This window comes from Maylandia zebra, linkage group LG6 (genome assembly GCF_041146795.1).
Source record: "Maylandia zebra isolate NMK-2024a linkage group LG6, Mzebra_GT3a, whole genome shotgun sequence".
In the NCBI taxonomy this organism is placed as follows: Eukaryota; Metazoa; Chordata; class Actinopteri; order Cichliformes; family Cichlidae; genus Maylandia; species Maylandia zebra.
The window spans coordinates 31,752,505-31,770,051 of record NC_135172.1 but is presented as its reverse complement, the minus strand read 5'-3'; the positions used below and the strand labels follow the sequence as shown (position 1 = coordinate 31,770,051).

At 39.0% G+C, this 17,547-nt stretch overlaps 1 protein-coding gene across 1 annotated transcript in view; it reads right to left on the bottom strand.

The window, feature by feature from the left end:
* Positions 1–325: 325 nt before the first annotated feature.
* The window catches only part of LOC101486154 (phosphatidylinositol transfer protein cytoplasmic 1), a 78,985-nt gene continuing 61,763 nt past the window's right edge, over positions 326–17,547 (bottom strand). Inside the window, exons 3-9 of the mRNA XM_004539196.5 lie at positions 16,427–16,515; positions 14,105–14,112; positions 12,618–12,689; positions 6,687–6,782; positions 6,079–6,234; positions 5,774–5,837; positions 326–4,111 (exon numbers count right to left, since the gene is read on the bottom strand). Of these exons, the coding sequence (XP_004539253.1) occupies positions 3,756–4,111; positions 5,774–5,837; positions 6,079–6,234; positions 6,687–6,782; positions 12,618–12,689; positions 14,105–14,112; positions 16,427–16,515 (841 nt within the window). The 3' untranslated portion in view covers positions 326–3,755. The remainder of the gene's footprint in view (positions 4,112–5,773; positions 5,838–6,078; positions 6,235–6,686; positions 6,783–12,617; positions 12,690–14,104; positions 14,113–16,426; positions 16,516–17,547) is intronic.

Genomic DNA, 17,547 nt, shown 5'->3' with positions numbered 1-17,547 from the left:
AACAATCTTACGCTAACATATTGCTGAGTAATTGTAATTCCATTACATAAATGGAGTCATGTGAAAAAGAAAGTGCTCAACTTTCAATTGTAATGTCAATCAAATGCATTTGATTAAATGCTCATCAGCGAGTGTGAGCACCTAAATGAAGAGCAGATGTTTTGGTAGTTTACCCATCTGGAGCATACAGGTGTGTGTTAACTGCCGCTACGCATCATGCACACCACACCAACATGTCAGGACAAACACTTCAGACAAAATGTCAAGCACGGTGGTGTAGGGCTGATGATTTGGGCCTTAGAACTAAAAAAAGAATAGATACACATTTGTAATAGCTAATAAAGTTTATTTCAGAAAAAAGTAAAACCATAATTACAACAAAGAACCAAATTAACCTTGAACTGCAATAAAAATATAGCAAATGCAATAATAGTATAAGTGGAAGAACTAAGAGCAACTTCCAGCAGCTAAACAAGAATGGCACTTCTGGGGCCTGTGTCACAAAGCACAATTAACGAAGAAAGTTTGATGAGCCAGAAACGTACACATGCTGCAGTACACTGAGCTGTGCTTTTACTCAGTGACAGATCCCAAATAACTCCATGACTCTGCTTTGTGACACAGGCCCCAAATATCAGGAGACAGCACGACAGCCTGGCCGAATGCAAACTGCATCAGGAAGAGGGGAGGAGGAGTGAAATGTTTGGTCCTCTTGACAAAAGAAATGGTGATAAACTCATTTTTAAAACCATTTTTCTCTGAACAATACATCATCACTAAATCAAAGTACAGCAGGTTTACTACATAAAGGAAAACAGAAGAGCCAATCAACCCTCAATAAACATGGCGAGTAAACATCAAAGCAGCCACACCACTAAAAAGAAACGCTTCATTTTGTTGTACGACTTGGAAAATAATATTGCCCCGCAGGGTCATCAAAAGCAACCGGAGTCAAAAGTGCACCACTACGATGAGGAACTTTGATACGTAACTGAGAAAAGTAAACATAACCAAATTCAGTATGCTCAATAGATGACAGCTTCATTGATTAGACACATATCAAGCCTAGATCTAGAATAAAACAGACATTTGAATCCATGTCTGTGAAAATGCCATCCTAATCACACAAACACAAAAGAGTAACCTTCTTTGTCTGCTTTAAGCACATTCATGTCACATCAGTAATGAAACTTTGAACAGGTTCAATATAAGAAATCTACTATATTAATCATTAACAACAGTATTTACAATACCTAATGTGTTACTCTTTTAAACAGAGCAGAGCTTAATGTTACACAGTTGGATATTTTGCATTTTATTAATAGCCCATGGTAGATCGAACATGTCCCTGGATCTCTTTGTTCCTGACAAGAGAGGTGGTCAATACCAGAGTTGTAAGTATGTATAAGCTTATACATAACAGATCAACAAAGGGCCAATAACCAGAATATAGCATTTGTATCCTCAGAAGGCAAAGACAAAAGCTACAGTTACAGATAAATGGCTACAGTTTTTTTTCTGTTTTTTAACAAAAGCAAGTGAGAAACTGTACAAAATAGTAACAATATTGTAGGAGAAGACCATCGAGGATCTTCTCTTTGACCTTCTCTCTCTGAAGTTAATATGCTGTAATATGGGACTTTGGTCCAACAAACCCAGCAAGACAGTAATGTAACACATTCCTTCATTGTCAAATAAGGTGTCAAAGACTGGAAAGTGCAAAATGCATTGCGCTGTAGGTTGGTAATCGCATAAGGAGGGGGGAAGCGAACAAATAATTTCTTTACTAAAACATAACAAGTTAGCCCTGTTACTTGAAAATCTGGTGGTGTCATTTGATATGATGGACTTGATCTGATTATGTTGCAATTCAGCTACTTTATGTGACGTTTTATCCCATTTTTATTCTTAAATGCAGCATTTGAGCCAGGAAAAAGCCGGGAAAGAAGAATGCAACAGCATTTTGTGTGTCTGTTGCTTAAATATAAGAGTTTGGTTTACACACATGTCGGTAATTATATAATTCTGCATGCAGAGGCACTGAGTTCAAAGAGTTTATAGGCCTACAGAGTATATTCTCTGGACATGCTTTCATTTCACTTCAAATTTGGATGTTATATTTTACAAAATGACTACAGACTTCAAATGTAAGCATTCGTTATTCTTACGCGGTTCAATCACCAAATATATCAAATCATCCATTTATATTATATCCATCTACTTCATATAATATGTGGTGTGAAAAATCCATGCAGCATATATAAAAACCTGTCTTTGATTAATACCATTTTTTTATTCCTTCACAGGACAAATTGTCATCCTGGCGGTTTTGGATGATAATAGCTCACTACAAATGACACTTCTGTTTTAAAACTGTTTTCTGCCAACACTGGTGAGACAAAAAAGTAAGCACTTCTGCAAATACTTTGCACCTAATGAGGCACATACTCAAGTCAGCTTGACGCACGTGCCCTTCTCCTCCAATCAAACACTGAGTTGCTGTTACCTCCACTATGCACAAAACAAAAAGAAAAACCTCCTCAAAAATGGCCTTGTTCCTGCATGTGACGTAAAAGTGACTCGCTGATTTGATCAAAAAGGATCACATTTATGTCACATGTGATGTCCAGCATTAGTTTCAGGCAACACTTGACTTGGTTGTAATGAAGTACTTTTGTTGTACTGACCTCTCAGTCAACTTCAGTAAGATATATGCAGTACCTTTCAACACTGCAACTGTCACGTTAAAACGACAAATGCAGTAATAACAACAGCTTATTCTGAACATGACTGCTAATATGCAAATGCTCCAAGGTTTCTGATGTGTAAACATTTCCAAGGGTTAGGCAGACTAGTATAGTACAATAGTTACTGTATTATGTCAGCGGAGGTACAAAATGCACGCGTTTGGCAATAACCAGGGAGAGAAACACACAGTACAATCCCTGTATTTGGAGTGCGTGCCAGATAGAGTTGGGGAGACCTGAGGTGTTTACTCTATGATTGTACTGCTCTTGCATCACTTATATTAATGGAGTTCGGAAAACAAAGGAATGGGCAGAGTCTGATCCAACGACTAGTTTGGACGGCTCAAGAAACGGGAGCATCTTTTATGAGGGTTCTTGGCTGTCTTTTCATTTCAATGTATGATTTTTTAACAAATTACATCTACAGTGCTACTCTAGTGCATTTCAATGATTACATTTCTAATTGAATACACGACAGCCATTTTACAAATTCATTCATTTGCACATGTCGTCAAAACTATTAAACACCAATGGCTCTGTGGTGTTAAGGCAACTATTCAAAGTTCGATAGTTCATAGCCAGCCTTTATGGTTGACGATAACAACTAAGGAAACAATGCCAGGAATTTATTCCGATGAGTTAAAGAACTGCTGGTCAAAAAAATAAAATACAATTTGACAAGCTTTGCTTTAATTAAAGACCGTGGGTGGTTGTTAGATTAAATGTGGCTGGTTAGAGTCACAGGAAGAAGAAGCCTGCCACGTCACAGTGGCTTAGCCTACAGCTGCCCTGGATGGTATCAGTGACACTGATGAGGCTTCTAGAGTGATTGTTGTAGAGTGATTGTTGTTTTTTTCAGGATTATGGCAATTCATTGGATATGGCTAAGGAACTTGACTGTCTTGGGCACTGGTGTTTGGAGGTTAGGCTAGTCTCATTTGGGCACATAAGACAACAGGTACTGGGAATAAGTAAAATAAGGGGTAGGGAAAGAGATTCCAAGTTCTTCTACTGGTCCTCCACTTCAGCAAGCTCAGAATTAGAGGGCGGTGTGGATGGTTGGAGGTGGTTTGAAGTGGGTAATGGGCTTACGGTTGAGCCCTGGGGGACGTCACTTGGAGCTGGGTCAGGAAGGGTCAGGGTTTCTGGGGCAGACTTTTTGCGGGGTCGGTCCTTGGGGACAGAGAGTGACTCAGGCGCATCGGTGCACATGGGTGTGGAGGGGGCGCTGGCAGGGCCAGTGAGGGCACAGGAGGACAGGGGTGTCTCACTGATAGAGATCGACGGGGGAAACATCCCAATCTTCTGGTTCGTGGCCTCCTGGATGGCGCGCTCAAACTCTCTCACCTCATCCATCGTCATGTCTGGATCAGAAATTTTATTTTATTAAGACCAGTGACAGAAAGGTGGACACAACTTTTTAAGCCTTTGTATGAATGTAGAAACGTTAAGCTGGAATGTGTTAACACAGCCACACCTAGAAAATGGTACATGGTCAGTAAAAGACTAAAAAACAAAACAAACCACATATTTACAAAAAAAAAAACGTGGATAACGTGAATTTTTTAGGAACCATTTTTTTTAAGAATCATCATAACTGTTAGTTCAAATTAAATTTCGTTTTTTGGCTTTGTGTGTGAGTAGTTTGACTCAGAATAAGTCGATCCATGAGAACATGTAAAGTCAGCTGTGAACGCTTCAGAGGAGAGTCATCATCAGTTTAAATATAAGAAAAGAGGGGCAATGGAGTAAAAAAAACAATGAAAAAGACACATACGCTTGCTTTGTCATGGATCTCTATGTCATCCAGTGAAGATGCGTTTGTTGTGGAATGCTCTTGCTGTTCATGGCAAACTTTAATGTTGGTTTTCTCATGCATTTTTCTCTCGTAATCCCGCACATCATCCAAAGTCATATCTGGAAGAAGGGGGGAGGGGTGGAACGGGGGTCGAAATGTTGGTAACTCTCCTACAACGTTCTCCAATTGAGAGACAGGTGGGGGAGCGAGAGCGTTAGGTGGCAAAGGCAGGCTTTTTTTGAAGTTAAAGCTTTAGAGGTTAAGCTGCCAGCTTCCCAAGACCCAAAGAGTTTGTGGGATAAAACCAAACAAATCCGAGGCACACAAAGAGGAAAGGACTGATAAGGTCAAGGATGTTTCAAGACAAAGGAAAAGCATGGAGAGGCTGGATCATTGCAAGCATAAAAGAAACACCTGCAAAACCGATTCCACAGGCAAAAAAAAAAAAAAAAAAAAAAAATCATTCCACAGTGAAAAGATTTTAGGAGTATTAAAAAAGTGCAGGCTGCAATGGTTAGTGGTTATAGAGAAGGGGAACATTTCAGGGCAAAGACAATGGGCTCATCTATGCACCCTACAGTTAATGTGCTGCAGCCACTTATACGAGCAAACAGAGCTGCTTCTTGCACAACCACAAAATTCACAGAAACAGACAAAGGTAGCTTTCATGTTTCAGTAAGGACCACACTCATCACCAAGGAATAAAGGAATAAGTGGCAATTTAACCACAACCAGCCAGTCAGATGCGCTGCACGCATTTTATTTTGCTGATACTTTGTTTCAGTTTTAGAATACTGTTTCTACTCTTTACATTTTTTTATTTTTTTTGTTGCATCAACTGGTACATATGAATGTCTCCATTATGAAACATGAAAGAATGTGGTTGAAATATATTTCTATTGCGCAGGTCTCAGTTGAAACAAACTTTGACCATGCTCAAAAAGCGTTTATTATTAGTGGGTTAGTTGTGAGAAGAGGTTCCATGCTGTAAGAGAATAAACAGGACTAGCAGTGGCCGGGTTTAGCTGGAGGCCGAATGACTGTTCATGCATGGCAATGAATGAGGCAGGAAGTAAACTACAGTGATCTACAATGCAAAGTACAAGAACATGTCAAATTCAAACATTTGTTAAACTATGGACGTGCTACCACTGCATGTAGCACTGTGTACTATTACTTAGACAAGAAAACTAAATACTTTAATGACATAAGTTCAGCAGTGACCTACCTATCCACTCATCCACCCAGGCAAAAGCCTGCCTGTGTCCCAGCAGCAGCACATCCCGAACCACCTGTAAAAAAATACAAAGACGGTCTGAAGTCCAGAAAAACTTTATAAACTAACACACAAATAATATAAATAGCCACGCCTTACAGTTTGTTAATATTCAACCCATTTACCAACCATAAGATGAACATGTGCTGTGATAAGTTGGAAACATTCACGTTTCAGTTGTAACTATGGAAATTTACTTCATCCAGTACTAGAATTTGAAATATGTATTTTATTAAGACTTGCGTCTGACGTCTCACCTTGTGGACAAACTGCTCAACTCGTGTCTGCAGACCCCACACCTCAAACTTTACTGAGACAAGTTTGTATGAGCACATGATGGGATCCTGCGTGTCCCTCCAGCCCTCCTGAAGAATCCCTCGTGACGTCTTCTCAGACTTGAAATATCGTAAGTCCTGCAATTGTAGAGTGATCACACATGTGACACTGTAACCCAAACTGGCATCGTGTCTGCAACAGACTTGGGAAATAATCAAAACTTTGAACTGAATGACAGTAAATAACACCTTTTCACATTAACCCTCGTCCTTGAGAAAATCTCAAGCTTTTATTAAACAACTATGAAAAAAGATAGATGCCAGATAAAAATGTGTGAGATGGAAGAGTCATTTGAGGTAAGTGCAGCTCTGAAGTCCACATAATTTACACAACTGAACAGATAAAAATAAAATAAAATGTATTCCTATTTTCCATCTAGAAACAGAAGAACCTTTCCATTAGAAGTGATTTAATAAATGACACAGTTTTTACTACTGTTTCCACCAGTGTGTTTACACCTCTCCAGGGGCGTTTACTCCTATTAGCTAACAGCCTTCAAACACACACACACACACCTACACAAACTCACCTCAGACTCTTTATAGTAGCGCTCCGGGATTTCATCGTAGGCGATGTCGATGAAGCAAACTTCCCTCTCCTGGTCCTTCAGCTCAGTGTCAAAGATCTGAAAACAGACGAGGTAGATTTGCCCGTCGTCACATAAATACATCTCAGAAAGGTACTTACTGGTCACTGCAAGAGTTGGAATAGAATCTTAACACTGCTTGACTTGTACCTTGTCACTCTAAAAGCAGAGGTGGGCAACTCCAGTGTATCGCAAAGTGTATTGCAAAGCCATAGCTCTACTTATGGTCTTACACTTTCTCTGTCATTCTGTCCAATGGCGAAGACACTGCTTATTTCTGCTTAACATTAACCAGCTGTAGGGCTGCTCGATTATGGCAAAAATGATAATCACGATTATTTTCACTGAAATTGAGATCGCGATTATTTGACGATATTTATTTAACCCTTTAAGACCTACTATAGAACCAAGTCCGCCAGAGCTCATATTATTTTTTTTACATGTTGTAGTGCCGTTTGTGGGAGCATTTCAATTTGCTATGCAACTGTTATAGCCCATATTTTAATAATATGTATGCATTAAGTCCATAGTAACTACATAAATTGCAAAAAAGTGCAATAAACTACAAAAAAATTGAAAATCGTTTTTGTTTTGTTTACATATATTTCTACTTGGAGAAATTTAAGAGGTTTATCCCTCAAAACTTTAAATACAAAAAAGTTGCAAAAAATAGTTTACAACAACAGGAAATTTATTTTGAGTGTCTTCATAGTTTTATTTTGGAGATACACCAATTTTTATATACTGCAGGAAAAACGAAAAAACAATCCTATGATGCAAATTTGCAAAGAAAACAGCATGTGCATCAAAATAAACTATTTCCAGCAGTGCAATTTGAGTTCTAAGCATCCCAGCAACTATTCAGAAAGGTCAAACATGACCAGTATAGGCTTTTAAGGCCTACAAGTAAAAAACTACAATTTCCGCGAAAATGACGTCACTTCCGGTTTCGGCCAGGAAATGGCGGACATACAGTTCGCGCTGACGTCTGTTTCACTGTGGGAAGTGTTATGAACAGCTGATAGGAACGGCAAAGCGTGTTTCTGGAATATTGTGTTTTTGTTCCTGCAAGAGCTTTTTATGCAGTTTTTGCAAAGCTTTATGTGGAAGGAAACTGTGACCGAGGACAAGCTGATGGCATCAGATGTAAGTACAACTCCTCCGGTTTCATATGCAAAACAAATTATTGCGCTAGCTTACACGGTTCCGGTTCTACAGGGATTTAAAAATAGTTACACAACACTGAGCGTGCTGCTCTGACCGGCTTTAAAGGGTTAACAATTACTTTAAAAAATAATATAAAATAGTGTGCAACACCACTGAAGTTTTTTTTACCTCTCTTTTCAACCAACGGCAGTCACTCTCCTCTCCAAATAACTTCTGCTTAGCTTTCCGGGCTTCCCTCGGGTCCTCTTAATCAGCGGTCTCCAACCTTTTTTGCGCCCGACAATATTTTCACGGACCGGCCTTTAAGGTGTCGCGGATAAATGAGGGAGGGGCTAATAATCGGCTCAGTCATTTTTAATGATCGTTGAAAGCCCAGATCGTAATCGTGATTAAAATTCGATTAATTGAGCAGCCCTAACCAGCTGTATTCTATTTTTCATGAGACTTTATGAGACATGAGCATGTTTCATTTGTTATAAGATGTGTTGTAACTTGGGCAATCCCAAAGTCTACATTCCTTGAGCTCAGCCCTGATTCAATCATATCTGTATCTTTTTTCTTTCTTTCTTTTTTTTTGTTGCATGATCTTATTATGGTTACAGTTTCCCTGTGTGAAACCTCTCATGCATTTTCTTTTACCACACCCTCAATTCAACGAGTGCATTCTGTCCAGGCACATCTACTCATTTCCTGTCCTTCTAACTTTCAAGATTCCTTGCTTTTCCTTTTTTGTTTCCATTCATGCTTCCTCCATATTCATGCAGTTGGCCTTCCTCTCTTTCACTATGTTTTACAGCTTAGTTTATAAACAACAAGCTGAGTGGACAAATGCAAGTTATGTCGTAAGATTGGACCAGGGCAGAGGTGGGCAACTCCAGGCCTCGACGGCCGGTGTCCTGCAGGTTTTAGATCTCACCCTGGGTCAACACACCTGAATCAAATGATTAGTTCGTTACCAGACCTCTGGAGAACTTCAAGACATGTTGAGGAGGTCATTTAGCCATTTAAATCAGCTGTGTTGGATCAAGGACACATCTAAAACCTGCAGGACGCCGGCCCTCGAGGCCTGGAGTTGCCCACCCCTGCTCTAAAGCCTCATCACTTGAACCACATGTTATTGTCTAAATAACCAGTAGGGGGCGCTCTCTCCCATGTTTTGCAGCACTGCCAGTGCTGACTCCAATAACTGCATCAAATGTTGAGAAGTCATCGGCCCTCCTTCATTCTTTGTGTTGCTTTCTTATTGCTGTCGGTCATTATTTCTCATGTTGAATAAAGGGATGTTGCAGTTAGTTTATAATACACTGCAATTTATGCATGCATCTACTTGTCGATTTATCAGTTCTTCTACAGTCAGAGCTTGTGAGCATCTTGCTGCAAAATTTGTGTGAAACAAAATCAAAAGCTTGATAAATAATGAGTTGACCTCTAGAAATAGTCCTTTCTACTACAACAGCAACACTGTGATACATCACAAACTAGACACTGTGGCACTTAAATAATTCCAAGGTTACAATTACATTCTGAAACTGTTCTGATAATGACAGACAGGGAAAGCAATAAAAGAAGTGACAGGAAATTGATTTGTGTCAACAGATGAGAAGAAGGAAAAATAGCTGCACTTTGTCACTCTGCAAAATATAAACAAACATCTGCAGTAATGAATGAGTGAAATGTTTTGGGGGGTTTTTTTTCACTCGATGCTGAATATTTTTAAAGATACTGATGCAGCACCAGCACCTAAAACTCTTAAGAGACCATTTCAATATAAACATAAGCAAGGAAAATACTCAAAATACTCTAATAAACTTAGGGTACGTCTTTAGCTATGAGAAAATAACATTTAATCTTTTTTTCTAGATACACTAACAAATGGTATTGAATGAAGACTTTTTACCTCTCATCTGAGACCCTTCTTTAGTTCTACAAGCTGATGAAGAGTCTCATGTATCAACTCGGACGTGGTCCTGAGAGTCATCAATGACTTGGATAAAAAAACAACTTCACAAACATATAAAGAAGTCCAAATGAATTCAGTTCAATGACTTAAGACTCCTGTGACCTGAATGACTGGGAACCTACAGACCTATTTTTATGGGATTGTTTTGATAATATTAATAATGATAATAGCACAAGCCTTATCCATCAAGAATAAGGCTGGATTTTCAATTCAAATCATTAAGATGTGATTGAAGCTCAGGCTCTCAAGTTTAATTCCCTGGATTTTACAAACACATTACATTAACTGTTTGGGAAGTACAACCTTTTTAAATGTATAGTCTCCCATTTTCAGTGGATAAAAATAATTAGCATAATTACTGAATGTATATTTAGTACAGAAAGAGGGGGTAAGAGATGACAACAAACAGTAAATATATCACTGCCCAAGATTTAAGTGTATCGCAAAGCCATAGCTCTACTTATGGCCTTACACTTTCTCTGTCATTCTGTCCAATGGCGAAGACACTGCTTATTTCTGCTTAACATTAACCAGCTGTATTCTATTTTTCATGAGACTTTATGAGACATGAGCATGTTTCATTTGTTATAAGATGTGTTGTAACTTGGGCAATCCCAAAGTCTACATTCCTTGAGCTCAGCCCTGATTCAATCATATCTGTATCTTTTTTCTTTCTTTCTTTTTTTTTGTTGCATGATCTTATTATGGTTACAGTTTCCCTGTGTGAAACCTCTCATGCATTTTCTTTTACCACACCCTCAATTCAACGAGTGCATTCTGTCCAGGCACATCTACTCATTTCCTGTCCTTCTAACTTTCAAGATTCCTTGCTTTTCCTTTTTTGTTTCCATTCATGCTTCCTCCATATTCATGCAGTTGGCCTTCCTCTCTTTCACTATGTTTTCAGCTTAGTTTATAAACAACAAGCTGAGTGGACAAATGCAAGTTATGTCGTAAGATTGGACTAGGGCAGAGGTGGGCAACTCCAGGCCTCGACGGCCAGTGTCCTGCAGGTTTTAGATCTCACCCTGGGTCAACACATCTGAATCAAATGATTAGTTCATTACCAGACCTCTGGGGAACTTCAAGACATGTTGAGGAAGTAATTTAGCCATTTAAATCAGCTGTGTTGGATCAAGGACACATCTAAAACCTGCAGGACACCGGCCCTCGAGGCCTGGTGTCCTCGAGGGTTTGTTGAAGTCTTAAAAAAACACACACACACACACACACACACACACACACACACACACACACACACACACACACACACACACACCAAAGCAGCTGCATTCTTATCATTTCACAGCATCCTTTATAGAAACATACATAACTCAGACTGGTTACTGTTTGTCATAAAAAATGCAAAGCCCCTTGTTTACTTGCCTTAAAGACGTTATACAAAGTAGCAAAGCTGTTTTATTCCATTACTAAATCTAAGTGCTAAATCTGCGTGTGTGTCCGTGTGTGTCCACAGGCATTTCAAATTGAAACCAGATATTTATCCGACACAACTGTGATTTCTCTTAGTTTTCATCCACAAAGTGCACTTGCTGAAGGCGATTTCTGCTCTTTAGATTTCATTTAAAAACTCTTTGGTCTATCACTTTGTCTTGTCAGATGAAGCAAGCATCAGTCTAACGTTTCATGCATGCATCAATGAGCACTGACAGTCTGGTCATTTCCGTCTTCCTGCTTTAAGGGTACAAGTGTGGTATGTCTCAGACACAAACAAAGCACTTGAAGCACTAGGAACCATCTTCTACGTATACATCGCAAAAACCACACATCATTTTAAAACTCGAGTGATCTTAACCTGCTTACCAGTAACCACAATACATTTAAAACTATCTGTATGTAGCACACCACTCCACGATTTCTTTTTCCTAATGTCTGAGCACTGGCAGCCTTTCATTTGATGATTAATACCCATATAAATGGGAATACAGAGAGTTAGCAATTCCAACAACCCAAATGAAATTAGGTGTCCAACAAGTGGAGCCGTTTTTTGGCAGACTCTTGAGGCTCATGCACTGTTGGCATTATTACATGATGGGATTGCACAGAAAGAGTCTTTGCTGCCAGATCTGCCTGGATAATTTTACTCATATAGCCTTTGTAGAGATCTTGTTTTTTATGTGCTATTTTATCTTAGACAGGGTTATCTTGCTTTACATATTTCTCTATGAGAAAGAGAGCAAACAGTCAGCAGTGTTACATTAAGCTGAAAGATTTGCGTGGGAGTGAGAGCCTGCCTGATTAACTGACTGGGCATATGGGCTGACAGCAGTATGGGTGTTCGCTGGGAAACCACAAACAGTGCATTTCACGATAAAGATAAAACTAAAAGTTTCATTTTCTACTTTGTTCCATTGCGCTGCTTATGGGTCACCAAAGTGCATATGCTACAGTATTTATATCAGAACAGAAAGCCCAGAAGTAACGGAACACAAGGCCATTACTAATAACACATCATGAGGTCAAATCAATATAACTTGTATAGCCCAAAATCACAAGTTTGCCTCAAAAACACTTTAAAATCTCTGCAGCATGGAAAACTATTTGCCTTTAGACCATCTGGAGGAGGAACACAGGAGGCGTCCATCTGCTTGCAGAGACATTCATGCAACAGACTGCAGATGTACAGAGCAGTCATACTATACTGTGTTCCACTCAGCATGTGACTAAAAGGAAACACCCAAACCACAGTTCAAAGCTCCTATCACACCTGCACACCATGTACTTACATTGTCATTGCATCCTTTGTTGTCCTCATATTTTGTCTCTATGTGGATGGAAAACTTGGGCAGGAACGAGCACTGTGGATTAAGAAAGAAAAAAGATGCTTAATCACTTGTAAAGACAAATTCATCAACTAATGTCCTTAACAGAAGCGGTGTTGCTTTTATTATTCTTCTGCATTCCAAAGCTGAGCAAAAATAGAAGCAACGAGCTTATGAAGTCTGTTCTTCATGAGGCTAACATATTCATACGTGCCTTGCTGTAACACCTCAAGTGCTTTTATGAGCACCGTGTCTGAGTTGGGAAGGTTTTTTCTCCATTTGTATGTTTATCACTGTATAGTTTAAAATGAGCTGTAGCAGTGCAGTACTTAAATCTCCCTGTCAAAAGTGACAAAAACCAAGACAATTTTGCTAGCCTGCTTAAAAACTCATTTTGCATGGGTGTATTTGCACTGACTCATACATAAGCACAGTACGCTCCCACACATGCACATAGACAATATCGAGCATTCCTTCGCTGTCACAACATTGTCCTCTTTCCCCGTTTATCCCCACACCCAAAAGTGTCGTGACTCACGCTACTGACATTTCTCCCTCTGCATAACAGAAGCCCTATAGCTAAGCCTAATCACATTCATATGTTTTAAATTATGTATCAAGGTTAATCATGGGTCACAGAGGCCGTTCTGATTATTGGGGAAAACTTAGTGCGTGTGTGTGTGTGTGTTTGTGTGTGTGGTTGCTATGTAAGTTGTTTTGATCATTGCAGAGACTAACAAACCCTTCTGACAGAACTCAGCTGCCACCACTGTACTGCGGCTACGCTGCATACAGCAGAAGACTGCATAATCAGTAATCGGAAAATTCTTTAATATGTAAATTCTGGCATTTTTCTACAATTTGACATGTTACAAGCAGTCAGATGTTTGAAATGAAAGACGAGCAGACACAATTTAGAGAAGGGATGTCAAAGTCATTTCACACTGTGGGCCGCATACAGCTCACTTTGATCTTGAGTGGACCAGACTTCACGAGTAAAACTATGTAATAAATTGCTAAAGCTACTAAAAAAAAGTGCTGAAATTTTTGTTAACTCCGGGAAAATGCTTCCCCCTGTGAACTCACTGTAAAATACAAACAAACAATCAAATTATTGTCATTGTTTATGTATTACTTATTTACTTTGGTCTAGTATGAATTTCAGTGGCAGGGAGAGGTCTAAATCAATAGGAAAAGGGAAAAATCTATGCAATTCTTCACAATTTCTAAAGCTCAAAGGGCCAGCGTTGAGTCTCTGCTGGGCCTATTATTAAGTACACAATACTTAATAATCAATTTTTCTATGTGCTATTAATTAAAAGAAATGGAGAAAAAAGATCTTTGTTTGAAATCTACCGGTGAGGTAAACATAAATGTTTGCCCCTTCTATGATATTCAATTAGCTCCTAATATTTCCACAATAATATTCCACAATGATTGAGGATACTTACAGTGTATTCTTCAGAACAATGCATGAGGTGACATCGGGTCAAAGCCATGGGAGAACACAAAAGAAAGCAAAATCAGTTACACAACATCAAAGAATATAAGTGAAGGCTACAACATATAAAAAATGTCTGTCAAATATCTGAAAACCCAAATCATCCCTCCTCACTAGAGTGTGTGTTTTCATTCCCTTTAATCTGTCCTCATCATCTTGTAACACCGCTTTTTAAAGATCAGAATCATTAAAGCATCACAGAAATGTTCTGTTCTGGCCACTGTGCCTCTGATCTTTGGACTCCTGATTACTGCTTGCTCGTAATATTGGTAATATTGGCTTATTCCACCGCTGTGCTCAATGCGCATAAAAAGCACTGGCGGCTGTAAGCATGTAACTATATGCAGATTTAAACGTGGTCACGCGTGAATGAGTGACACGTTCATACTTTTTTACATAGTTTTGTGTTTTGCTACCAAACTGAAACACTGGCAACCAGAAAGCTGCAACGCTGTCACTGATGTAACATCCCATTCTGGTTGACCTTGAATGTTGCGTGGAGGCATTAAGGGCACTCAGGAACTTACAATGTCTGCAGTTTGCTTTTTGACTGAAGATGCTGTCCCATGTAAATGCCTTCACCTTTTATAGAGTTTAAGATTGCACTTTATTGATCAACACTGAAAATCCTCCCTCATCTTTCATCTATGGCAGTCACCGACCTTTAACACTGAATTAGCATTTTGCTCAAGTTGCTATAAAAGCGCTTATTTCCAAAGTCACTGCATCCAGCTCATGATCACTGTGCCCAAATCTGCTATAAGCCTTAATGTGGTGAAACCTCCAAATGTCCTTCAGAGATTACACATGGAGCTGCTGGAATCTGACCATAAATTACGAGTTAGGTTGCATAGTAACTTTGATGGCTCTGACCACTTATTCGCTTTTTCTTACAGTGCTGTGCAAAAGTCTTGATCCAACTCTCATTTCTTTATATATTGTAAGGAAAATGGGAAATAGGTACAGTTGCCAGAGTTCAAAGAGAAAATCCACACAACCACACATGCATGGGATTAGGTTACGTAGGTATTCTAAATTGGCAATGAGTGTGAATGATTGCCCTGCGATAGAGCCACAGTGTGCCCCACCTCTCACCATATGGCAGCTGGGATATGCCAGCACCTGATGAATGGAAGGTAAAAAGAGAGTTTCTACAATTCTAATTAGCTTGAAATGCGATATTTGGTATAACCACAGCACAGCCTGAACTCTCTTAGGTAGGTTTTCTTGTAATTTCTTTAAGTAGTCTTCAAAAAAAGTCCTCCTGGCTTCTTGACAGCCATTCAAATCTCTCCTTTGGATGTTTCTGCCTTTAGTTCTGTTTTCTGTTAAGCTGATCCCACACTGCTTCAATAATGTTGAGGTCCAGGCTAATTTCTTTGCCTCAAACTTCAACTTTTCAGGGGACTTTTTATGAATCTGTAACAAACCACTAACCTGCGATTTTAATGAAAGTCTCCTGGCTGCAGATTTTAACTGGCACTGCTGCCTCAGACTGTGTTACATCTACAGGGGTTCATATAATCTTTCACAACTAATTAACAGATCAAGTCATCCAAATCTCGAATACTCAGAAAAATTGCTGCTTTAAACTTATACGCTGCATGAACATGTCTTTATTGGTCTTTCTGGAAATTGTGTCAGTCAGAATGGAAAAAGAAGGCTTTTAAATATGCTGCTCCCTTTTTCTGGAATAATCCGCAGACGGACCTGAAACTGTTAGAGTTGGTTATGACGGATAAGTTTGAGTCCAATAAAAATTTAAGGCAAGAAATTATTTAAATAATGTGTTAATGCAAATGAATTGGATGTTTGTGTTCACCTGCACTGAATATCGGTTGTATTTGTTTCTTTACTTATGTTACTTTTGCTGTAATTTCAGCTTTCTTTGGGCTCTCAGTGACTTTTACCTACATTTAAAAAAAGGATATATGCTTTTGCACAATCTATTAAAACTGTCCATTAAAGATTCACAATCTGGGACCAGATTTTATCTCCAAGCTTCTTAAACCTTTATATCTTCTTTTCACACTCCTCCAGTTCACTTAAAACATGCAGCCAAGTGTTTATAGTAGCTGGCGAGTCCTGAGAAGCTGACCTTTAAAAGAAATATTGTGCTTACAATCTGACTGTAGTTCTAGGCTTTAAACACAGAGTATTAAGAAGGCAAAAGTAGGCCTCCTTCAGTTACAACAGCTAACTCAATTCTTGATATAGCATGAGCTGTGAACAGCATGACATCCTGAGAAATACTTTTAGACGGTTTACTTACCGGTTATGGTGTAAGGGTAGTAGTTCCATGCCTTCTCTGTTACATAGAAGATTTTAGGAACCACTGCTCGAGCCCAGCTGGGTAATTTACTGCAGAGAGGCATTGAGAGAGACAAAGACAGATGTGGAGCGCAACTGTGAGCTTGTGTTAGTGAAGGAGGTTGAAAGATTGAAACTGCTTCCTTTGGCACAGCAATCATCAAAAACTTGTTTTACGCATGAAAGGAAAATGGACTCGCAGAATAAAACAGTTGAATAAAAGAGTGCTTCTGTAAAGCTTTGATTGAGGGGAGTACAAATGGCAGCTTAGGATTTTCAGCCACTCTAATGTAATAAATGAAACCAAAAGACCAACAAAAGAACATACGGACAAAAAAAAAAGTTATAACAATTTATGCTGCTGATATAAATGTGGTCTATAAAGGAGCGCTCTCTCTTTTTTTTATATATATACACACAGTTAAACACATTCATTCCAAGGATGGCTGAAGCAGTTGGGCTTTAAGGACCTAAAGGGACCAAAAGACACATTAATGGCAGCAATGAGGAAAAAACAAGTGGTGCCTTCCCTTTTTCTCGTGAGCTGTGCAGCAACATAATTTTACAACATAATAATTTTATTTCATGACATTTCAACAATTCAAATCCTCGACACTGACGGATAACTTATTCCGACTTGAAACATGTCACAGCTTTGTTTCACTAATGTATTAATCTGAGTTAATAAAGCTACTTCTGGCTTTCCCCCCTTTTTCACAAGGAATCAGCAGGATGCTTCTAATGCAGGTTAAATTATGTCAAGGTAGTACTAGTGTCATACTTATCCCACAAACAAAATAGTCATATAAACTCTCAAAAATTTATTAAATATCGCACTATTTATCAGTTGTAGCGGCAGACATATGAGTTTTCTGAGCCTGAAAGCACTTTGTTGAAACTTTTAATCTCGGTATCATCCAGCATGAGGTCACTGTTTCAGTACTCTACCAATATGTGTATTCGGGAGACTTATTAATGCATGTCTGTGCTTGACATTCACTTCTCTTCGATTATGTACTTTGGAAAGCCGCCACATACTTTGACTGACATACTCTCCAAAACAGGACAAAAATGGCACTCCGT